General features: G+C 48.0%; 1 protein-coding gene across 1 annotated transcript in view; it reads right to left on the reverse strand.

The window, feature by feature from the left end:
• NOTCH4 (notch receptor 4) overlaps nucleotides 1-20324 on the reverse strand; it is a 174381-nt gene extending 154057 nt beyond the window's left edge. Inside the window, exon 1 of the mRNA XM_068250322.1 lies at nucleotides 20192-20324. Coding sequence (XP_068106423.1) covers nucleotides 20192-20243 — 52 coding nt within the window. The 5' untranslated portion in view covers nucleotides 20244-20324. The remainder of the gene's footprint in view (nucleotides 1-20191) is intronic.

The raw sequence follows: 20324 nt of genomic DNA on the forward strand, positions 1-20324 counted from the left end.
TGTTCTGTGAACCCGCCACTGTATACCTGTTCTGTTCAGTGGACCCGCCACTGTATACCTGTTTAGTGAACACGCCACTGCATACCTGTTCTGTGAACCCGCCACTGTATACCTGTTCTGTTCAGTGGACCCGCCACTGTATACCTGTTTAGTGAACACGTCACTGCATACCTGTTCTGTTCAGTGGACCCGCCACTGTATACCTGTTCTGTGAACCCGCCACTGTATACCTGTTCTGTTCAGTGGACCCGCCACTGTATACCTGTTTAGTGAACACGCCACTGCATACCTGTTCTGTGAACCCGCCACTGTATACCTGTTCTGTTCAGTGGACCCGCCACTGTATACCTGTTTAGTGAACACGCCACTGCATACCTGTTCTGTTCAGTGGACCCGCCACTGTATAGGAGGGGACGGCGGCAGGAGAACAACCGCAGCAGGCGTCGCAGGGGGCTTGTGCTGCTCAACCTTCCCGTGGTATTGTTCGCGGCTGGGGGGAGGAGGTTGACTTACGTGACGTCACTGAGGAAGAGCAAGAGGAGATGGAGGGTACTGGATCCGACTTTGTGCAGATGTCGTCTTTTATGCTGTCCTGCCTGTTGAGGGACCCCCGTATAAAAAACCTCAAGGGGAATGAGCTGTACTGGGTGGCCACACTACTAGACCCTCGGTACAGGCACAAAGTGGCGGACCTGTTACCAACTCACCGGAAGGTGGAAAGGATGCAGCACATGCAGAACCAGCTGTCAACTATGCTTTACAATGCCTTTAAGGGTGATGTGACAGCACAACGCCAGCAAGGTACCACTGCCACTAATCCTCCTCCCGTGTCCACGCAGTCAAAGACAGGACGCTCCAGCGATCTCATGGTGATGTCGGACATGCGGACGTTCTTTAGTCCAGCGCCTCGCCGTAGCCCTTCCGGATCCACCCTCCACCAACGCCTCGACCGGCAGGTAGCCGACTACCTGGCCTTAAGTGTGGATGTAGACACTGCTGTGAACAGCGATGAGGAACCCTTGAACTACTGGGTGCGCAGGCTTGACCTGTGGCCAGAGCTGTCCCAATTTGCCATCCAACTTCTCTCCTGCCCTGCCGCAAGCGTCCTCTCAGAAAGGACCTTCAGCGCAGCTGGAGGCATTGTCACAGAGAAGAGAAGTCGCCTAAGTCACAAAAGTGTTAAGTACCTCACCTTTATCAAAATGAATGAGGCATGGATCCCGGAGGGCTGCTGCCCGCCCCAAGACTAAGTCAGTCCCCGCACACACAGCATCTCTGCCTGCACGCCGTGTGACTGGCTGCCTGGCCTGCCCCAAGAAGACTAAGTCGCTCCCAGTCCCTCCACACAGCATGTCTGCCTGCAGGCCGCTTCACTACCTTCTCCGCCACCACCAACAGGGTCCGGGACTCCAGGCGGATTGCTGAATTTTTTAGGCCGCTGCTAGCAGCGGCCGCTGTAATAATTTTTCGGGTGCGTGTACATGACTGCCTAATTTTTCTGGCTGCACTGCGGGCAGCTGCAACAACAAAAGAAAAGGCATGTACATGCGCCCATTCCCCTTCGTGATCATTACCTTGCCGTGGTGAAGGGGCTTGCGTATCACAATGAAGCAATGACCGGCGCCTAGATGAGTGTCTCGGGGGGCACACAAAAGATAATAAGGTCGTTGCTTCATTGTGGTCAGACCAAATTTGATCACCTGGACAGTCACTGTTCTGTCATTCAGCTACATCAGCCAGGCCGACCATATGGGCTGTAAAGCCACCAAAACCTGCACTCTCGCCATGGTGCGCACCAGTCCAGCACGGCCGTCACTACACAAACAGCTGTTTGCGGTGCGTTACACGGTGAGTTTGGTGTGTCAGTGTGAAGCAGTACCTTAATTACACTACCTGATTGATGTATACACATGCAAGATGTTTTAAAGCACTTTAGGCCTGTCATTTAGCATTCAATGTGATTTCTGCCCTTAAAACGCTGCTTTGCGTCAAATCCAGATTTTTCCAGGGGACTTTTGGCATCTATCCCACTCCGCCATGCCCCCCTCCAGGTGTTAGACCCCTTGAAACATCTTTTCCATCACTTTTGTGGCCAGCATAATTATTTTTTTTTTCAAAGTTCGCATCCCCATTGAAGTCTATTGCGGTTCGCGAACTTTAACGCGAACCGAACGTTCCGCGAAAGTTCGCGAACCCGGTTCGCGAACCTAAAATCGGAGGTTCGGCCCAACTCTAATGATAATGTTAGACATTTGGTCATTCTTGTTCAGCATATTGTACTGTTCATATATTTATGTAACATTAGGAGTATTTAAAAAGTAAATTATAGGTACAATTACATGAAATTATAAATGATTACACACAATCATTTGGATTTACAAATTGAAATTACGCACGGGTGTAATTACGAAAGTTTACTTGACATTTTGCGTAATTGTAATTAGCTGATTATGATCATCACTAATTTTATGTTAATTTTATGCACATTGGACTTACACTTTACTTTTAAGTATAATAAAAAAAATGCTGTCTGTATCCCATCTCTCATCCATTTCCCTGCACTGCAATTATCCATCAAGTACCAAATGAAATGCTGCATGATTCTTTAAAATTGCAGATAAAATACTGCATCTTAGTGAATTTTCATGCAATTTAAATGGTGTCAAGGATTTGTGGTGGCAACCAGGAGAGGAATACACAAAGACAAGTGTGTCTTGCCTACAGTGAAGCATGGTGGTGGTGGAGATAGTGGCATGGTTTGGGGCTGCATGAGTGCAGTCTACATTGGGGAACTACAGTTTACTGGGGGACCTATGAATGCCAACACCAGTGCTGCTCGGATACCCCTTTACAAAATCCGTATCCGATTCGGATCCGGATACCCAGATATCCGATCCGGGTCGGATATCCGATTTTCCAATCCGGATCCGACCTCAGTATCCGGGGTATCCGGCCGGATTTGGATATCTGGATAGAAAAACCGGAAGTGGGCTTTAAATTGCTTTAAAAACGTTTTTTAGGGTAAATGAGGCATGTAGCATAATTATTTTTTAAAGGGGAACACTAATTGATGATGTGGGGACTTAAAATCCCCCACCCCCAAAAGAAAAATGGCTGTCAATTAACATCAGGCCTAGGTTCCAGGCGGTTGTGCAGCCCACATTGTGTCCAAAGTCCAACCGCACATCTAGGACATGACAGTTTTCAGCCCAGACACCTCCAAAAAATTATGCAGCAATTGTGTTAAATATAGTTGGTATCAGTGGCCTGTGGCACCCTGGCGGTAGGAGCATGTCACGTGGCACGTGTCACGTGTCACTTGGCACGTGTCACTTGTACAGAGGGAGATATTGCTTGCGAGGTTCACAGACAGCAAACTGTCAGGACCATGGTGATGACATCACACTGTGGGAGGGGTTTCACCACAATATCGCCCTTACAGATGTCCCTGATGATCTATTTTGAAAAAGGAAAATTTACTTGTGCGAAAGGGAGTATCAGCTACTGATTGGGATGAAGTTCAGTCCTTGGTTACAGCTCCTCTTCAAATACAGTCTGAAATCTGCATGGGATATGACAAGTTGGTGTAAGCTTGTGTTTTGGTCTGTGGGGGAAGACAGCAGTGTATTTGCTGTTACCAGGATTACTGTTATCACAGTTAGGCCGGGGTTGAGCTACAGTCACACAGTGACAGCAGTGTGGTTTGCTCTCCCAGTACAGATGCTGCTCTCTGCCCTCCTCTCTCTCTGCACCTTCTGTACAATTACTTCCCTCTGTCACCTTTGCAGCCTGATGGATGCTCTGTGTGTATTGGCTCAGGGTGATGCACCTGCATCCTGCCCAGCTACCCCCTCTGCTGCTCCTTCATTTTCACACACACAGCATTACCTCATGTGGTTCCCGCTTATCTGACAATCTCAACGTTGCTGTGCGCACACAGGCCTGTGTAGCAAGCAAAGCTGTGCACACACGGGCAGATAAACTATACATGCACACTTCAGATTTTCCTAATGCTAGGTACACACCATACAACTTTGTGTTAGATAGGTGGTTCGATAATTTCCGTCATACCCGATATTATTTTTGATCGTTTTTCTGGTCGATTTCTCATAGAAGTGAATAGAAATAGATACGGAAAAATAATAGAATCGAGCGGTAAATCAACCAGAGAATAGAATCGAAAATCAATTTGAAGGGAAAATCGACTGAAAAAACGCATCGTGTGTACCTAGCATAAAGGTGACCATTAACGGTACAATTTTTCTTCAGATTTGATCTTTCAATGCAATATGAACGATCAAAAGTAATCGGAGGGCAATAATCGATTGTTCCTATTAATGGAACAATTTAAGAAGGTTTTACATTCTGATTCCATCATTAAATCCAACCTTTGGATCAATATTTTTACCTTTCCCAAAAGAACAAAGAATCGTTTCACACTGATTTGCGCCTCACAAGGTGCAGCTTTCTATACAATTTGATCATAAAAATTGTGTCGAAAGATCGAATCCGAAGGAAAAATCTCACCGTTAACCACTTAAGGACCACAGGCTTACACCGACCTAGTGACCAGGTGATTTTGTACAATTCAGCACTCTGCAGCTTTAACAGTTTGCTGCAGAGTCATACAACTTAGCAGCCAAATGAATCTTGGCTCCTTTTCTGCCCTCCAACAGACCTTTCTATTGATGGGCTCTGATCACTGATGCCATGTTTCTTTTTTTTATTTTATTGTTATCTATTTTTAATTAAAATGTCGTATTTTTCTTTAATTACCTTTTTCAGCATCCCTCTCTCCCCAGAGAGCCAATCAAAGTGCTCCTCTCTCATAGGCATCAAGAACGCTTTCCTTGCCACTCAAGGGGACAACTAAGTGACAGGGCTGTCAACCAGTACAGCTTTGCGGTAGATCGCAGCGCAGTAAAAGCAAAAGAAACGGCCATTTGTTTTATTTTGTTTTTTGGGGGGAGCTCCGTCCTCAAGCGGAGATGCGCACGCATCAGCACGCGCGATCCTCGCTAATCTCGTCCCCCAGGACTTGACGCCAGTTGGCATTAGGCAGTCCTGGGGGAGCCACCTTGCGGCCGCCAATCGTGTTAGGTGATCGTAAGGTGGTAAAAGGCACCATTAAGATAACGGATTGTTTCAGTTAGTAAACTAAACTGCGTACAGTTGTCTCCTGATGTCAACAGCTGTCTCTTCTGGTGTCCACCAGGACCATCGCTGTGCCGAATGCTTCCATTGTCCCTGCACTAATGGCATAATACCAGCAGTGATCCAAATCATGTTCAGGAACACAACTTTTCCCCATTGCTATGGCGACACGCTTCTAAGCAATCACAGTGGGCGGTTTGCAGCCCACATGAATCCTCTCTTACCAGGTGTGCAGGGAGCAGAGCTACAGATGCTTTCCAGCCTGGCCGGGAATCACATGGGAACGGGCAGCCAATGATGCCTCCCTGAACATTCAGCATCTTCACCAGCCAGGTCAGCCGGCCCAGCATCTCTGCCAGCCAGCACAGCCCAGCATTACTACCAGCAGAACACAGCATCACCGCCAGCCAACACAGCCTAGCATCACTGCCAGCTAGGTCAGCCGGCCACGCATCTCTGCCAGCCAGCACAGCCCAGCATTACTGCAAGCACAGCCCACAATCATGGCCACCCAGGCCAGCATCTCTGCCAGCCAGATCAACCAACCCAGCAGAGTGCAGAATCTCTGCCAGCCCAGCATCAGCCCCAGCCAGCCGAGCAGAGCCCAGCATCCGCCCCAGCCAGCCCAGCAGAGCTCAGCATCAGCCCCAGGCAGCCCAGCAGAGCCCGGCATCACTGCCAGTCAGGCCAGCACAGCATCACCACCAGCCAGACAACTTCCCCGCCAGCCAGCTGAGAATCACTGCAGTATAACCACCAGCCAGCCTAGCGCAGCATCCCCACCAGCCAGGCCTCAGAATCAGCACAGCATCACCAACAGCCAGGCCAGCACAACATCACCGCCAGCCAGGCCAGCACAGCATTACTAACAGCCAGGCCAGCACAGCATCAGCACCAGCCAGACAACTTCCCCGCCAGCCAGCTGAGAATCACTGCAGTATAACCAACAGCCAGGCCAGCACAACATCACCGCCAGCCAGGCCAGCACAACATCACTAACAGCCAGGCCAGCACAACATCACCGCCAGCCAGGCCAGCACAACATCACTAACAGCCAGGCCAGCACAACATCACCGCCACCCAGGCCAGCAAAGCATCACAAACAGCCAGGCCAGCACAACATCACCGCCAGCCAGGCCAGCACAGCATCACCACCAGCCAGGCCAGCACAGCATCACCAACAGCCAGGCCAACACAGCATCACCGCCAGCCAGGCCTCAGCATCAGCACAGCATCACCACCAGCCAGGCCTCAGCATCAACACAGCATCACCAACAGCCAGGCCAACGCAACATCACCGTCAGCAAGACCAGCATAGCATCACCACCAGCCAGACAACTTCCCTGCCAGCCAGCTGAGCATCACTGCAGTATAACCACCAGCCAGCCTAGCACAGCATCCCCACCAGCCAGGCCACAGCATCACTACCAGCAAGGCCTCAGCATCAGCACAGCATCACCAACAGCCAGGACAGCACAACATCACCGCCAGGCGCCAGCCAGGCCAGCACAGCATCACCAACAGCCAGGCCAGCACAGCATCACCAACAGCCAGGCCAGCACAGCATCACCGCCATCCAGGCCAGCACAGCATCACTGCCAGCCAGCCCAGGCAGCCCAGCATCATAGCATCACCACCAGCAAGCACTGCATTACAGCCAACCCAGCACAGTATAGCTGCTGCTAGGTTTATGTAAATTTATCCCTACCTATGACCACACCCACTTTCCTGTTGCATGGCCATGCCCATTTTTTTGCCATGGCATTGCTGCCCCAGGGTTATCAGGAGGATCCTAGCATTGGCCCCCGGTCAGTGGCAAAAGAAGTTCCTGCAGCGCAGTGTTTTCCTATCCAGCCCTCTTCCCTCTCCATTGCCCCTTCAGCTGTTTCTTCAAGTTCGGGCCCAGATCTTAGTTTGAACGGTGGACCAACTGGTAACTGTAACGATCTGCTCAGCTGTCTGCACGGGCAGACAGCTGTTTGTTCATTCCTTAAGTCTGAGAGCTGCAGGTCTCTGGAAAAGAGACCTGTCTTCACACTTTTTAAGTTTCAGACCTGCTCTGCTGCTGAGGAATTTGCATACATTTGTCATGCAAATTGCCTAGCTGCCTCCTTTGAAGGCTTGCAGTATAAATACCATGTGCTCCCAGAATCCTGGGCTGGTCATGAAGGTTTGTTTCTGCAAACACTCCTAGAGTGTCAGCCTTGCTGTCGTTTGCTAAGATTATCTTAGAGTAATTCCTGGGGACTGCACTAAGCGTTCCTTCTAGTGCAGTCAGGTTGTATTATTTGTATTGCCTTGTTCTCCCTCTCTGTCTCAATTTCCTTGTCGCCAGCGGCAGTCGACAGGGAATCGTTCTGTCTGTCTGGGAGTGTAGGCCAGAGCTGCGGTTGCTACTGGCTGCTCCATTTCTCTGTCTTGTCTTGTACGAACGCTTGCTGTAGGCTCGGTGAGGTAACCGTTTAGCAAGCGTTCGCGTTCTCTATTTCGTGTTTGTGTATCATTGGTTAGTTAGGGTGGCACGCTTATCACTGGGCGCCTAACGCGCGGTGATCATGCTTAAACGTGTTCACTGTTGCGAATGAGTGCGGTGCTCGCGTTTAGTTAGCGTTTGTTATTTTCCGTATTGTTCTTGCTTGCTGTGCCTTTGCTACTCTCGTGCTCTGTCCTGCTCAGTCTTGTGTCACTCCTGGCAATCGCCTCTCTTGCGATTGCGTTCCCACTTTGGTTCTGTTGTTGTGTGTTCACCGTCGCTGGGTGGCGACTAGATTGGTGGACACACATTTATTCTGTCTCTGTGCTCTTTCTCTTTTAGGGCTATCCAGCCCTACATTGCTTCAAGTCGTGCAATTCCCAGCTGGCATCTGTGGCAGTACAGAGGCTGAGTCCATCTTTACTCCACAGCTCCATCTGCCGGTGGGAATCTCCCTCTACAGGTGCATAGCACACTTGCTGGGTTCTCTCAGAATATATGCTTGTGGAGGATTTCCACAGTGTCCGCGCACATCCTGTGCGCTGACCATGGAAATAATTCCACAATCGTTACAGTAACCCAAGGTGTTCAGTTTGGCAGCCACAACGTTGTGTGCAGGTGCGTTGTCCTGCAAAAAAGCATCAATCTGGTTAACTTTTGACAGTGTTTCGTCTTAAAGGACAACTGAAGCGAGAGGTATATGGAGGCTGCCATATTTATTTCCTTTTAAACAATACCAGTTGTCTGGCATGCCTGCTGATCTATTAGGCCGCAGTAGTGTCTGAATCACACCAGAAACAAGCTTGCAGCTAATCTTGTCAGATCTGATAATAATGTCAAAAACCAACTGATCTGCTGCATGCTTGTTCAGGGTCTATGGTTAAAAGTATTAGAGGCAGAGGAGCATCAGGACTGACAGGCAACCGGTATTGCTTAAAAGGAAATAAATATGGCAGCCTCCATATCCTTCTCGCTTCAGTTGTCCTTTAATTGCCTCCTGCTAGTCCAGGAGGCTAGCATAATACTGTTTGGTGATTATAGAGCCCTGAGGTAGGAAGACCACCAATAGAATAGTACAGTCTTTGTCCCAGAAAACAGATGCCATGACATTTTTGGCAGATTTAAGAACTTCTTAGAGTGTTTATACAACTTTAGGGAGAAAAAAGTACTACAGATGTTTATCATAAAAACAGCAACATAAGTATGCCTTGGAGTAAACAGAGTTTATTGCCTCTATTGGACTCAAACATTAAATATGATTGGTGGTCATAAAGATGTGACATTGTACGACAGAAACTTACTTAGTCATAGTAAGTTGTAGTGAGATGCATCACCTATGATCCCTGTTGACCTCTTTTCACAGAAACAGAACCCACACACGACACACCGGATCAGAAACATGGCTGTGGTTATGATGCTTTTTATGCAATGTCTGTGACACCCACTGCAGTACAGGATGACACAGAATCTGCAAACTCAGTATTTCACAGAACAGCAGCGTTTCAGAGGCAGGGTTCAGCATTTTCCCACTTCAGAGCATAAGAGAATTGGCTAAATGATGGTTAAGTGATTTAGCAAAAGGTCAAAAAAAAGAGCAGCGCATAGATATTTAAAGATAAAAAGAAAAATACAGGATAAATTAAAGCGGGATTGTCATCATAAAAACCAAATTTCAACAGCAACTGGTCTGAGTGTATTAAGTGATAAAGATGCTAATCCTGCATTCAAAACTTGCAAAACTTTTTCTGCGGTTATGGTTTGTAGTTGTCACATACCGTACTTTAGGAGCACTGGCCCTAGTGCCAAACAGTGCCAAAAAGTTGAATGCTGGGAGTTCTTTTTATCTATAATATATTCCTCCTCTTCCATTTATTTCCTTGCCTAGCTTTCTTATCTGAAACACCTCTGCTCACTTGTGTTTACAAGCAAGGCTGAGGCGACTCAGTGATTGGAGGATAAGACAGTGTAGTTCCTAGTATACACCTCAGTGGAAATGTCTGAAGACTCTGGGAGGAGGGCAGCTAATGAATACACAATGAGCAAGAGAAGGGAGGGGGGAAAACAAGAGTCAGGGAGGATATGATGTCAGCATTAGCTTGGCAAGATGGCCACTGCCTAGAATAGGATTTTCTGCTTTTCCTTTATAAAATTCACAGTAATCATTACGTGGCTAGCACAATACATCTGTTATGTAAGTAGAAGTAGTATTTATCTACTTATATATGTGTTTTTTATTTCTAGGTTAGCCTGGGTGTGGCTTGCTACTTAAAAAATATTTAAGTGTCCTTGTAACGATTGGTGTCAGCACGCAGAGAGAATCTGATTATTGGTGATCTTCAGTATCACCAAGAATGCAGACATATACCTGATTATTGATGATCTGCAGAATCACCGATAATACAGATATATTGCTAGCCTCTGGACACCTATAGCTATGTGAGTGTTTGGTGTAACAGTAGTACTTTGAGTAATGCACCTGCTGCTGCAGGTGATCATAGGCAGTAAAGCAGGGCCGGCCTTAGGTTTCACAGCGCCCTGAGCGAAACCTGATTTTTGTGCCCCCCCTTCATCCTATTCACGCATGCGCGCGCGCGCACACACACACGCACACGCCACACACACGCCACACACACACACACACACACACACACACACACACACACTTAACCTTTTCTCCTGAGATTTCTCCTAGGACAGTGGTTAGCAACCTATTTTTTGACGTTGTGACACATCATGCCAAATGCTCAGATCTCTGTGACACGTCACATATGTATAATAGGAAAAATACTATTAATAACCACGAATGGATGCAAAGAGTGAATTATCCTGAATATACTTAGCAATGACGACTAGAACCTTTCAGGAATATTAATAAAAACAATTAGTGGGACAGTTATCCGCTCCCCGCCCCCATTTACAATGATAGCACAGCACCAACAATTTGCACCATGCATTATAGCCGCAGTGCACCCCCCCCCCCCCCCCCAAAAAAAAAACACCTCTTGATCTCATGTGTAGGTGCCCTCAATATAGGTTGCCAAGCATAGGTGCCCCCAGTATAGTCAGTTGAAGGTCTCCATCACCCCCATAGGTAGCCAGGCGTAGGTGCCTCCAGTATAGGAAATCAGGTGTAGGTGCCCTCAGTATAGGTAACCAGCTATTAGGCGCCCCCTTGGAAGCTGGCGCCCTGTGTGACCGATCTGGTCGCACAAGTCAAAGGCCGGCTATGCAGTTAAGGAATACTGCTCTTGAGGGCACAGGAACCTTCCAGCAGCCTGAGACTCTCCAAGGGGTGGAGTCAGGCTGGAGATGGGAAGGACCAGAGAGTGATTGACACCTGAAGGTGGATGTCACTATCTGATCTGGAGACTCTCTCTTAAGAGGAGAGATAGCTCTCAAGGTCGGGCACGCCTGGTCGGCAATACACGGACAGATAAAGTACAAAGACAGAAGGCTGATTCGGTATCCAAGGCAAGCAGGGTCTGGCAACGGAATATCAGATATGCGAGGTACCGAATCAGAGATCAAAGGGATAGTCAGGCAAGCAGTAAGTCATAACAGATATCAACAATGCCTAGTCTGGGTGTGAGGTCCTTGGTCTCTACACCCTGGAACTAGTCTGATGAATAACAGATAGATAACGCAAGTTCCCTAGTCTGGGTGTGAGGTCCGTGGTCTCTACACCCTGGAACTAGTCTGAAGTATAACAGATGGATAACACAAGTTCCCTAGTCTGGGTGTGAGGTCCGTGGTCTCTACACCCTGGAACTAGTCTGAAGTATAACAGATAGATAACACAAGTTCCCTAGTCTGGGTGTGAGGTCCGTGGTCTCTACACCCTGGAACTAGTCTAAGCATAAACAGAATAACAGTACAAGTAATCTGGCTCAGTGTGAATTCCCAGCTCCACCTGGTTCAAACACACTGTTGAACCTGACTAAGGTCTTAGTGCTTCCATGTAGAGATCGCAACGGCAGACAACGTGAGACTGGCCAGCAGTAACTATATATGGAGTAGTGCTCTCCGGCACCACCCCTAATTGATCAACCAATAGTAACCTGCTCTGGAGTCAGCTGATCGGCGTGATCAGCTGACTCTCTCTGCCCAGTATAAGAGTTCTGCCTCTCAGCGCGCGCGCGCGTATTCCTAAGCCTGTGTGCACTAACAGACCCAGCCACACCAGACACACGCTGCTGCGTGCAAACCGCCGCGCTGGACGCGGAACCAGCCGCCTCACTGTTGTTACATGCGGCGGCTTTTCCACGTTCTGCCCTGTTACCAGACGCACGCTTCCGCATGCAAACCGCTGCATTGGACGTGGAATTCGCCGCCTCCTCAGCAGCACACGCGGTGGCCTTTCCGCGTTCTCTCACAGTCCTATTGTTGGTCCAGCACAATTCAAACAGTCTGTTACTTGCTGATAATTCCAGTTCTCTTTAAAGTGTGGGGAGGGGCTAAATACATAAATAAAAGATGCCTTATTATTACATTTTTTAACCACTTCCGGATACCGGGTGGTTTTGCTGATCGGTGCTGCGTGGGCTCTCCAGCCCGCAGCACCGATCAGCTAGCAGCCAGGCCGATCAGACTTCCCCCCTTTTTTCCCCACTAGGGGGATGTCCTGCTGGGGGGGTCAGATCGCCGCCGGCTGCTTGCGCTTGCGGGGGGGGCTCTCTTCAAAGCCCCCCTCCGCAGCGCTTCCTGGCCGCCTTCCCCTTCCCTCCTTCTACCTCCCCCTGTGAGCGGCGCAGGACGGAATTCCGCCCTGCGCCGGATAGGATAGGCTTCAGCCTATCAGGTGCCGGCGGTCCCCGGCCAATCAGAGGCCGGGGATCGCCGATCTCCGCCACGGCGCTGCTGCGCAGCAGCGCCGTATACATGTAAACACCGGGGAAGATCTTCCCCGTGTGTTTACATTTACCCTGCGAGCCACGATCGGAGGCTCGCAGGGTGTTCACGGAGACACCCTCCGTGAACTGACATGGAACGGCCGCTCATACGAGCGGCCGTTTCCATGCAATCCACTTCAGGATTCAGGGGCGTAGTTAAGCGTACGCCGAATCCTGAAGTGGTTAAATACACCCATAATTATAAATACCAATGGTGGACCAATGGGAGTAAACAGTAAAAGTAATGTACTTCCACTTTAAAGAGGAACTGTAACCCAGGATTGATCATCTTAATCAGAAGCTGATACTCCCTCTCCCACCTGAAATCTTTACCTTTTCTCAAACAGATTGTTGAAAAGGAAGGTGGTGGTGGTGGTGGTGGGGGGGGGGGGGGGGGGGGGGGGTGGGGGGGGGGGGTGATGGGGTCTGTGTGGCTGATGATGTCATGAACATTGTCACACGCCCCCTGGTGGCCGGACTGCACAATGCCTTCCAATCGGTTTCAGCACGCGGACCATCCAATCTCGTGGACGCAATCAGTGTGCGGAAACCGCTGGAATTCGGCTGCAGACAGACTAGAAGGAGGCGTCCGATTAAACACAAAATATTAGGCTGCCACCATCTCTTTTTAAATGGGAAAGAAAAGCCCACTCTGACTGATTCTAAGAACTGTAAATAAAAATGATGAACACAGACTATTCTGGCTAATAACGATGCTTCTCGGTAGCGAATCTTCAGAAAGCGCTGATGCGTTCTGGTTGGCTGAAACAGGGTGTAGCTAGACAACAAATGACTTAAGGTCTTTCATTATAAATGCAATATACAATAATGAATATATACAGAAAATCTTTAAAAGTAACAATTATAGAGACAAGAGTAGCTCAATGTAAAGATAAAAAAAGGGAAAAGAAACAAGCGAGACGGTATACTTAGAGTTCAGGTGGAAATGTCCTTTTGTGGAAGAAAATGGCTAAGTCCTTGATTTCAGAGTCAGGGGACTCAGCGTCAAAGTACAAACAAGAGTGGGGTCCATGGGAGGACTGGGACATGACATTGTGGTCTGGAATCTTCTCAGTACCAGTACCAGGTAAGGTCCGACACACTCTGCGAGTTTGAAGGGCCTGGCAGCTTTGCAACACAGGAAATATGACAAAGATAGCAGTTTATGGATTATCTTATAAATAACAGTTCACCAGGAGTTTATAGTTCCCAGCTGGAGAGATTTGTGTTCCTTTGAACTCCTCAGCTCAGGGCCTACGTGACAATCGTGCCGGGGATGGTACAGCTTTGGCTGCACCAGGACTCGCTTTATTATGAGGTTCTGTCATCTCAGAAGTGTGGAGACCTGCTTCATGGGGCCCTTAACACAGCTGGGTGCCTGGGGAACTTATTTGACTATGAGAAGGTTTCTTAACCCATTCGCGTTCCGTCGTTTTCACTTGAGGAATGTTCACCTCCCATTCATTAGCCTATAACTTTATCACTACTTATCACAATGAACTGATCTATATCTTGTTTTTTCCGCCACCAATTAGGCTTTCTTTGGGGGGTACATTTTGCTAAGAGCCACTTTACTGTAAATGCATTTTAACAGGAAGAATAAGAAAAAAACTGAAAAAATCATTATTTCTCAGTTTTCAGCCATTATAGTTTTATAATAATACATGCCTCCATAATTAAAATCCACCAGAGGCGTAGCTAGGATTTTCAGCGCCCGGGGACAAAGACTATTAATGCGCCCCCCCCCCAAAGTCAAGGTTGTGGCGCGCACAGCGCGCCGCGCCAAAAAGGGGCATGGTCACATAATAAATGTGGGCGTGGTTATGGGTGGAGCCAAATGTATATGGAGGTTAGCAGGCTCACGCTCACCCACCCTCCCTCAGTATGTACCTTCCAGCATGTTCCAAGACAAATTCAGCAATCATGAGCCCCCCCCCATCAAGACAAATTCAGCAATCATGAGGCCCCCAACATAACCAACTCAGCAAACATGAGGCCCCCAACAAGACAAATTTAGCAATCATGAGGCCCCCAACAAGACAAATTCAGCAATCATGAGGCCCCCAACAAGACAAATTCAGCGATCTTGAGGCCCCCAACAAATCATGAGGCCCCCAACAAGACAAATTCAGTAACCATGAGGCCCCCAAAAAGACAAATTCAGCAGTCATGAGTCACATAAATAGACAGCATTTCACATAAATAGGTAGAATGCCCCCTTAATATGGTAGACACCTCTCACTTGGCAGCACAATCTGACGTGGTTCCCCAAAAATAGGTAGCCCCAGGTCTATAGTTGTCCCCAGAATAGGTGGCCAGCAGTATAGATGTCCCCAGAATAGGTGGCCAGCGGTATAGATGTCCCCAGAACAGGTAGCCAGGGGTAGAGATGTCCACAGAACAGGTAGCCAGGGGTATATGTGCCCAGTATATGTAGGCAGGGGTATGTGTGCCCAGTATATGTAGCCAGAGGTATATGTGCCCAGTATATGTAGCCAGAGGTATATGTGCCCAGTATATGTAGCTAGTGGTATATATGCCCAGTATATGTAGCCAGGGGTATATATGCCCAGTATATGTAGCCAGGGGGTATATATGCCCAGTCCACGTAGCCAGGGGGTATATATGCCCAGTATATGTAGCCAGGGGTATATATGCCCAATATATGTAGGCAGGGGGTATATATGCCCAGTATATATAGGCAGGGGTATATATGCCCAGTATATGTAGCCAGGGTATATATGCCAAGTATATGTAGCCAGGGGGTATATATGCCCAGTATATGTAGCCAGGGGTATATATGCCCAGTATATGTAGTCAGGGGGTATATATGCCCAGTATATGTAGCCAGGGGTATATATGCCCAGTATATGTAGCCAGGGGTATATATGCCCAGTATATGTAGCCAGGGGGTATATATGCCCAGTCCACGTAGCCAGGGGGTATATATGCCCAGTATATGTAGCCAGGGGTATATATGCCCAGTATAAGTAGCCAGGGGGTATATATGCCCAGTCCACGTAGCCAGGGGGTATATATGCCCAGTATATGTAGCCAGGGGTATATATGCCCAGTATATGTAGGCAGGGGTATATGTGCCCAGAGTAGGTAGCCAGGGGTATATGTGCCCAGAGTAGGTAGCCAGGGGTATATGTGCCCAGAGTAGGTAGCCAGGGGTATAGGTGCCCAGGGTAGGTAGCCAGGGGTATATGCCCAGTATATGTAGTTAGGGGTATATGTGCCCAATATATGTAGGCAGGGGTATATGTGCCCAGAGTAGGTAGCCAGGGGTATATGTGCCCAGAGTAGGTAGCCAGGGGTATATGCCCAGTATATGTAGTTAGGGGTATATGTGCCCAATATATGTAGCCAGGGGTATATGTGCCCAGAGTAGGTAGCCAGGGGTATATGTGCCCAGTATATGTAGGCAGGGGTATATGTGCCCAGAGTAGGTAGCCAGGGGTATATATGCCCAGAGTAGGTAGCCAGAGGTATAGGTGCCCAGAGTAGGTAGCCAGGTGTCCCCCCTCCCCAGCAGGAGGGGAGCAGCGCAGAGAAGAGGAAGAGCTGCTCTCTCTCCCTCGCTGTCCCCTCCAATGTCTGTCCGGTGGCTGGCAGCGGCGGGCGGAACTTACCTCCGTCTCGTCGCAGCGCCGGATGGATCTGCCGCTACTCTGGTCTGGTCCCAGAGCAGCGGCTGCGCACCCTAACTTCCGGCCGGCGCTGGAGCGAGACGGAGGTGAGTTCCGCCCGCCGCTGCCAGCCACCGGACAGACATTGGAGGGGACAGCGAGGGAGAGAGAGCAGCTCTTCCTCTTCTCTGCGCTGCTCAACTTATACTCGAGGATATACGGTATTTAATTTGGGAGAAGAATAAGAATTATCAAGCACTTGACAAACGATATAGCTGCCAGAGGTTATTCCCAATCGCCAATGGAACTGTCAAGTATGTAAATGCAATCCTCAGCGCTGTTGTAACACCCAAGGTTGTTGCTGCTGCCTGCAATCACCCAGTGCTCAATTGGTACGGTGTGGCCACCACACAGGGTACAAACCACAGTGCAGGCTTAGTTAGCTTAGCAACAGGGGGGTACATACTTTATTTTAAAATCTGAAACATTAAAAACTAAGTCACTTACATTGTGGGTCCATGTAAACAGGACCCTTACTGCATAAAAACACCTATAAGGTTTTTGCAATGACAACAGTCATATGCACCTTATCACACATCAGTCATTAAACTGGTTTCATTCAGCATAGCCCGTCTCTCCTTCCCTACTGGTACTTAATTTGGGTGACTATTAGAGAGTGGGGGAGGTATGGGGTTAATTCTAATGGTACTTATGTGTATTTTTAAAAAAAAAAAAATGTTTGTAGGTGTAATTTTACTATTTGGCCACAAAATATCCTTACGCATTTTCTTCCTTTGCGTGCTGTTAGTGCTGTTAGTACACAAACAGGAAGTAACGCATGGCGGTGTTACTGTATTTGTTACAATGACCGCAGGCGTCTCATTGATGCAGGCAATCATTGATATGGGGACTTAGATCAATGAATGGGAATGCAGTTCCTATTCCCTGATCTCCCCACTAACGGGCGGTGGCGATGGTAGTGATTCGCCACAATAGACGATATCTATGCCCCAGTGCCGGAGATGAAGTATACAGGGGCGTCGATAAGCGTGGCGGCAGTACGAAAGTGGATAATCTCACTAATATACAGTATAAAGAACGTACCCTTAACTGCAATAAACACAAACCAGACTATATTCAAAAATGGAAAAAAGACTTAAGACCCATACCCACCAAGTGATTTTCCAGACGATATTACCGATTCAGATCGGACGTTTCTGCGTTCTCGCGACACGGGTACAGGCACGTGATCACATGAGCAATGTTTAGCCGCGCAACGGCCATCACGGTTGATTGGAACTTTAAGATCCCGACGACTCCGCACAAATCTATTGACTCCCCATTCGAGCCCAGCGTGTGCCATGCAATGTTGCGTGACGTCGCGAGCAGGAAGAGGAGTCGCTGAACGCTCGTCATCAATGGGACCGCACTGGACCCGTTGAGGGGCGAGTATTCATCTTTAAGGATAGAAATAGATGCGGAAGACCTACCTATAATATGGAACAACATCAACCTTCCTACCGTTAAAGGACCATTATAGCGAAAAAATTAAAAAAGTAGGCAATTAAAAGCTGACAGAACAGTCAGGTTTTGGGCCAGTCCATCTCCTTATGGGGTATTCTTATGGTTTTCTTTGTTTGCAACTACTGATTAGGAAATGCTGTTGAAAAGTCTAACTGACAAAATAGTGTGCAAGTGAGTAGGGAGGCTGGCTGGTACCTTACTATTTTGGCAGTTAAACTGCTGTTCAGGAAATGCCGTTGAAAACAAAGAAAACCCTTAGAATCCCCCAGGAGGAGATGGACTGGGCCAAAACCTGTCAGTTCTGTCAGAGTTTAACTGTCTAGTTTTTTCACGATAGTGGTCCTTTAACAAAAGCTGGAAGATAAGAGTGACAGTTTGCTACTAGCCAGTGGAGTAATCCTAGTGACAGTGGCTTCTTCCCTGTGCAGCTAACTTCTCCTGCAGTGGGTTTCTGGACGGTCTCCTGGCAACAGTACCTCAAATTCAGCACACAACTCTGCAATCTGAGGTTACTGACAGTGTTATACATTCTTATCTAGGATTTGACCAGCACTAATCTGCATCTATGGGACTTTCAAAACAAAAGTGGAAATCCCCTGTCTATAAGCAGCACACTGCTAGTTTCCTGAGTACACAGCAACTTCCAATCAGTCTAGTTTCGACACAGAAACTCTAGTGCACACTAATAAAGCCTGGCACACACCTTCAACTTTGATTGGCCAATCACTGACCGATTTTATCACCTCCATGTAGTATGAGAACTTACCTACACAAGCTGCTCTGAGCAGATCAGAAGTCTATGACAAAGCCGACAAGATTAGCTGCATGCTTGTTTCAGGTGTGTGATTTAGACCCTACTGGCCAGAAACATCAGCAAAGCTCTACTGTGCAGGTGCGAGCCACATTCACAATAGAGTGGACCCAAATCGGTTCGGCTATTTCCACCTGAGCCCAATCGGAAAGCTGCTACTGCGTCTGCACTGGATCACAGTTAGTAAATATTTCCCTCTCCAGTGTTTGGGGGCTGCCAGCGCTGGATTGCTGATGCTAAGGACAGGAAGCCTCAGTAGGATCCAGGTAAGTTCCCCCCCCCCCATGGGGATAGTGGGGGGGGGGGGATGTGTTACAGATTCTCTTTAAGAAGATTCTAACCACTCTACAACCGCCTAACGCCGATTGGCGTCAAGTCCTGGGGGCGGAGATTAGCGGGGAATGCACACACGGATGCGCGTGCATCACTGCTGAGTGATGGAGGTCCGCCTGGCATGCAGCAGATCAGGTACTCCGACTAAGCTGACTTAGGTTTTACTGGATTAGCCATATGCTTGTTCCAGGGTTTTGACTCAGACACTGGCCAGCGCTGCGTAATAGGTTGGTGCTTTATAAATACAATAAATCAATAAAATACTTATGCCAGAAGAGCAACAGGGCTGCCAGGCAACTGGCATTATTTACAAGGAAATAAATATGGCAGCCTCCATATCCGTCTCACCTCGGGTTTCCTTTAAGCCAGGCTGGTGTCTGTACAGCAATCATTCCTGACACTGTCACCTAGAATGCTCATTAGTGATTATTTCAGGTGACAGTAATAGAGTGGGAGTGTCTGCATGTGTGTGTGTGAGGTTTTAATAGCACACCTATGTTACTGTACACAACCAGGGAATAGGGTTGCCAACTCATCCCTTTAAACTCTGACACATCTAAGTTATACAGGTTCTGGGGGTTCTCACACACAATCAGTGCCTAAACTGCATCTAACTAGCCACAAGACATGTATAATTCATAATCGTCCGTATTTAAAGGGATGAGTTGGCAACACTGCTAGGGAAGTGTACAGTAGTAGCCCACCATAAGGACTGGAACCCACTACAAAATGCTATCGCCAATCACAATCGCTAGCCTTTTGTATGAGCGGTTTGTCAGCTATTTAATGAGCGATTTTGGTAGCGTTTTTAAAAAGTGTCAGCTTTTTGCCAGCGATTGTATAACAATTAGCATTTTTAATTCTGATTGGTCCTTTCAATTAATGTTAACTTATTTACAGTGAGTAGTATTGTAAGAAAGCTAGCAAAATCGCTCTGTGCAGGTTTTGACGTGGGATTATGCCAGCGTTTATATACTTTACATTGCAGAAACACTAATCGCTAAATGCTAAAAATGCTGCATGTCCTGCATTTGCGATTTTGGTCATTGCAATCGCTCCAGTGGAATTTGGCCCATCCATTAACATTAGCTGAGCGTTTAGGGAAATTGCTAGCGGTTTGAATCGCTCCCTAAACGCTCACAAAATCTCTCTAGTGGGTTCCAGGCAGCCCTTAGTGCGTAAATCAGGTGTTGTGACTGACAAGTGGTAGCCACTCTGAAAGTAACAGTTATTGTAAAAGTTATAATAAAATCAGCGATGGCTCCGTCCATATTCCTCTCACTTCAAGAACCCTTAAATGTCTTCTCTTCTCGGCAGCGTTTAAAGGAAGCTAGTTTCTGCAGTTTAATTCCCATCACACACACGCAGGGCTTACCTTGGCACAGCGGCATGTAACAGAGGAATAGAAGCATCCATTGGGTGCCCATCACAGCTGGCTCATTACTCCGGGGGTGAAAGGTTCTCCTCACCAACTTGCGGGCACCTCCGTACGTCTTCCACCCCCACAC

The sequence above is a fragment of the Hyperolius riggenbachi genome, chromosome 8 (genome assembly GCF_040937935.1).
Source record: "Hyperolius riggenbachi isolate aHypRig1 chromosome 8, aHypRig1.pri, whole genome shotgun sequence".
Lineage (NCBI taxonomy): Eukaryota > Metazoa > Chordata > Amphibia > Anura > Hyperoliidae > Hyperolius > Hyperolius riggenbachi.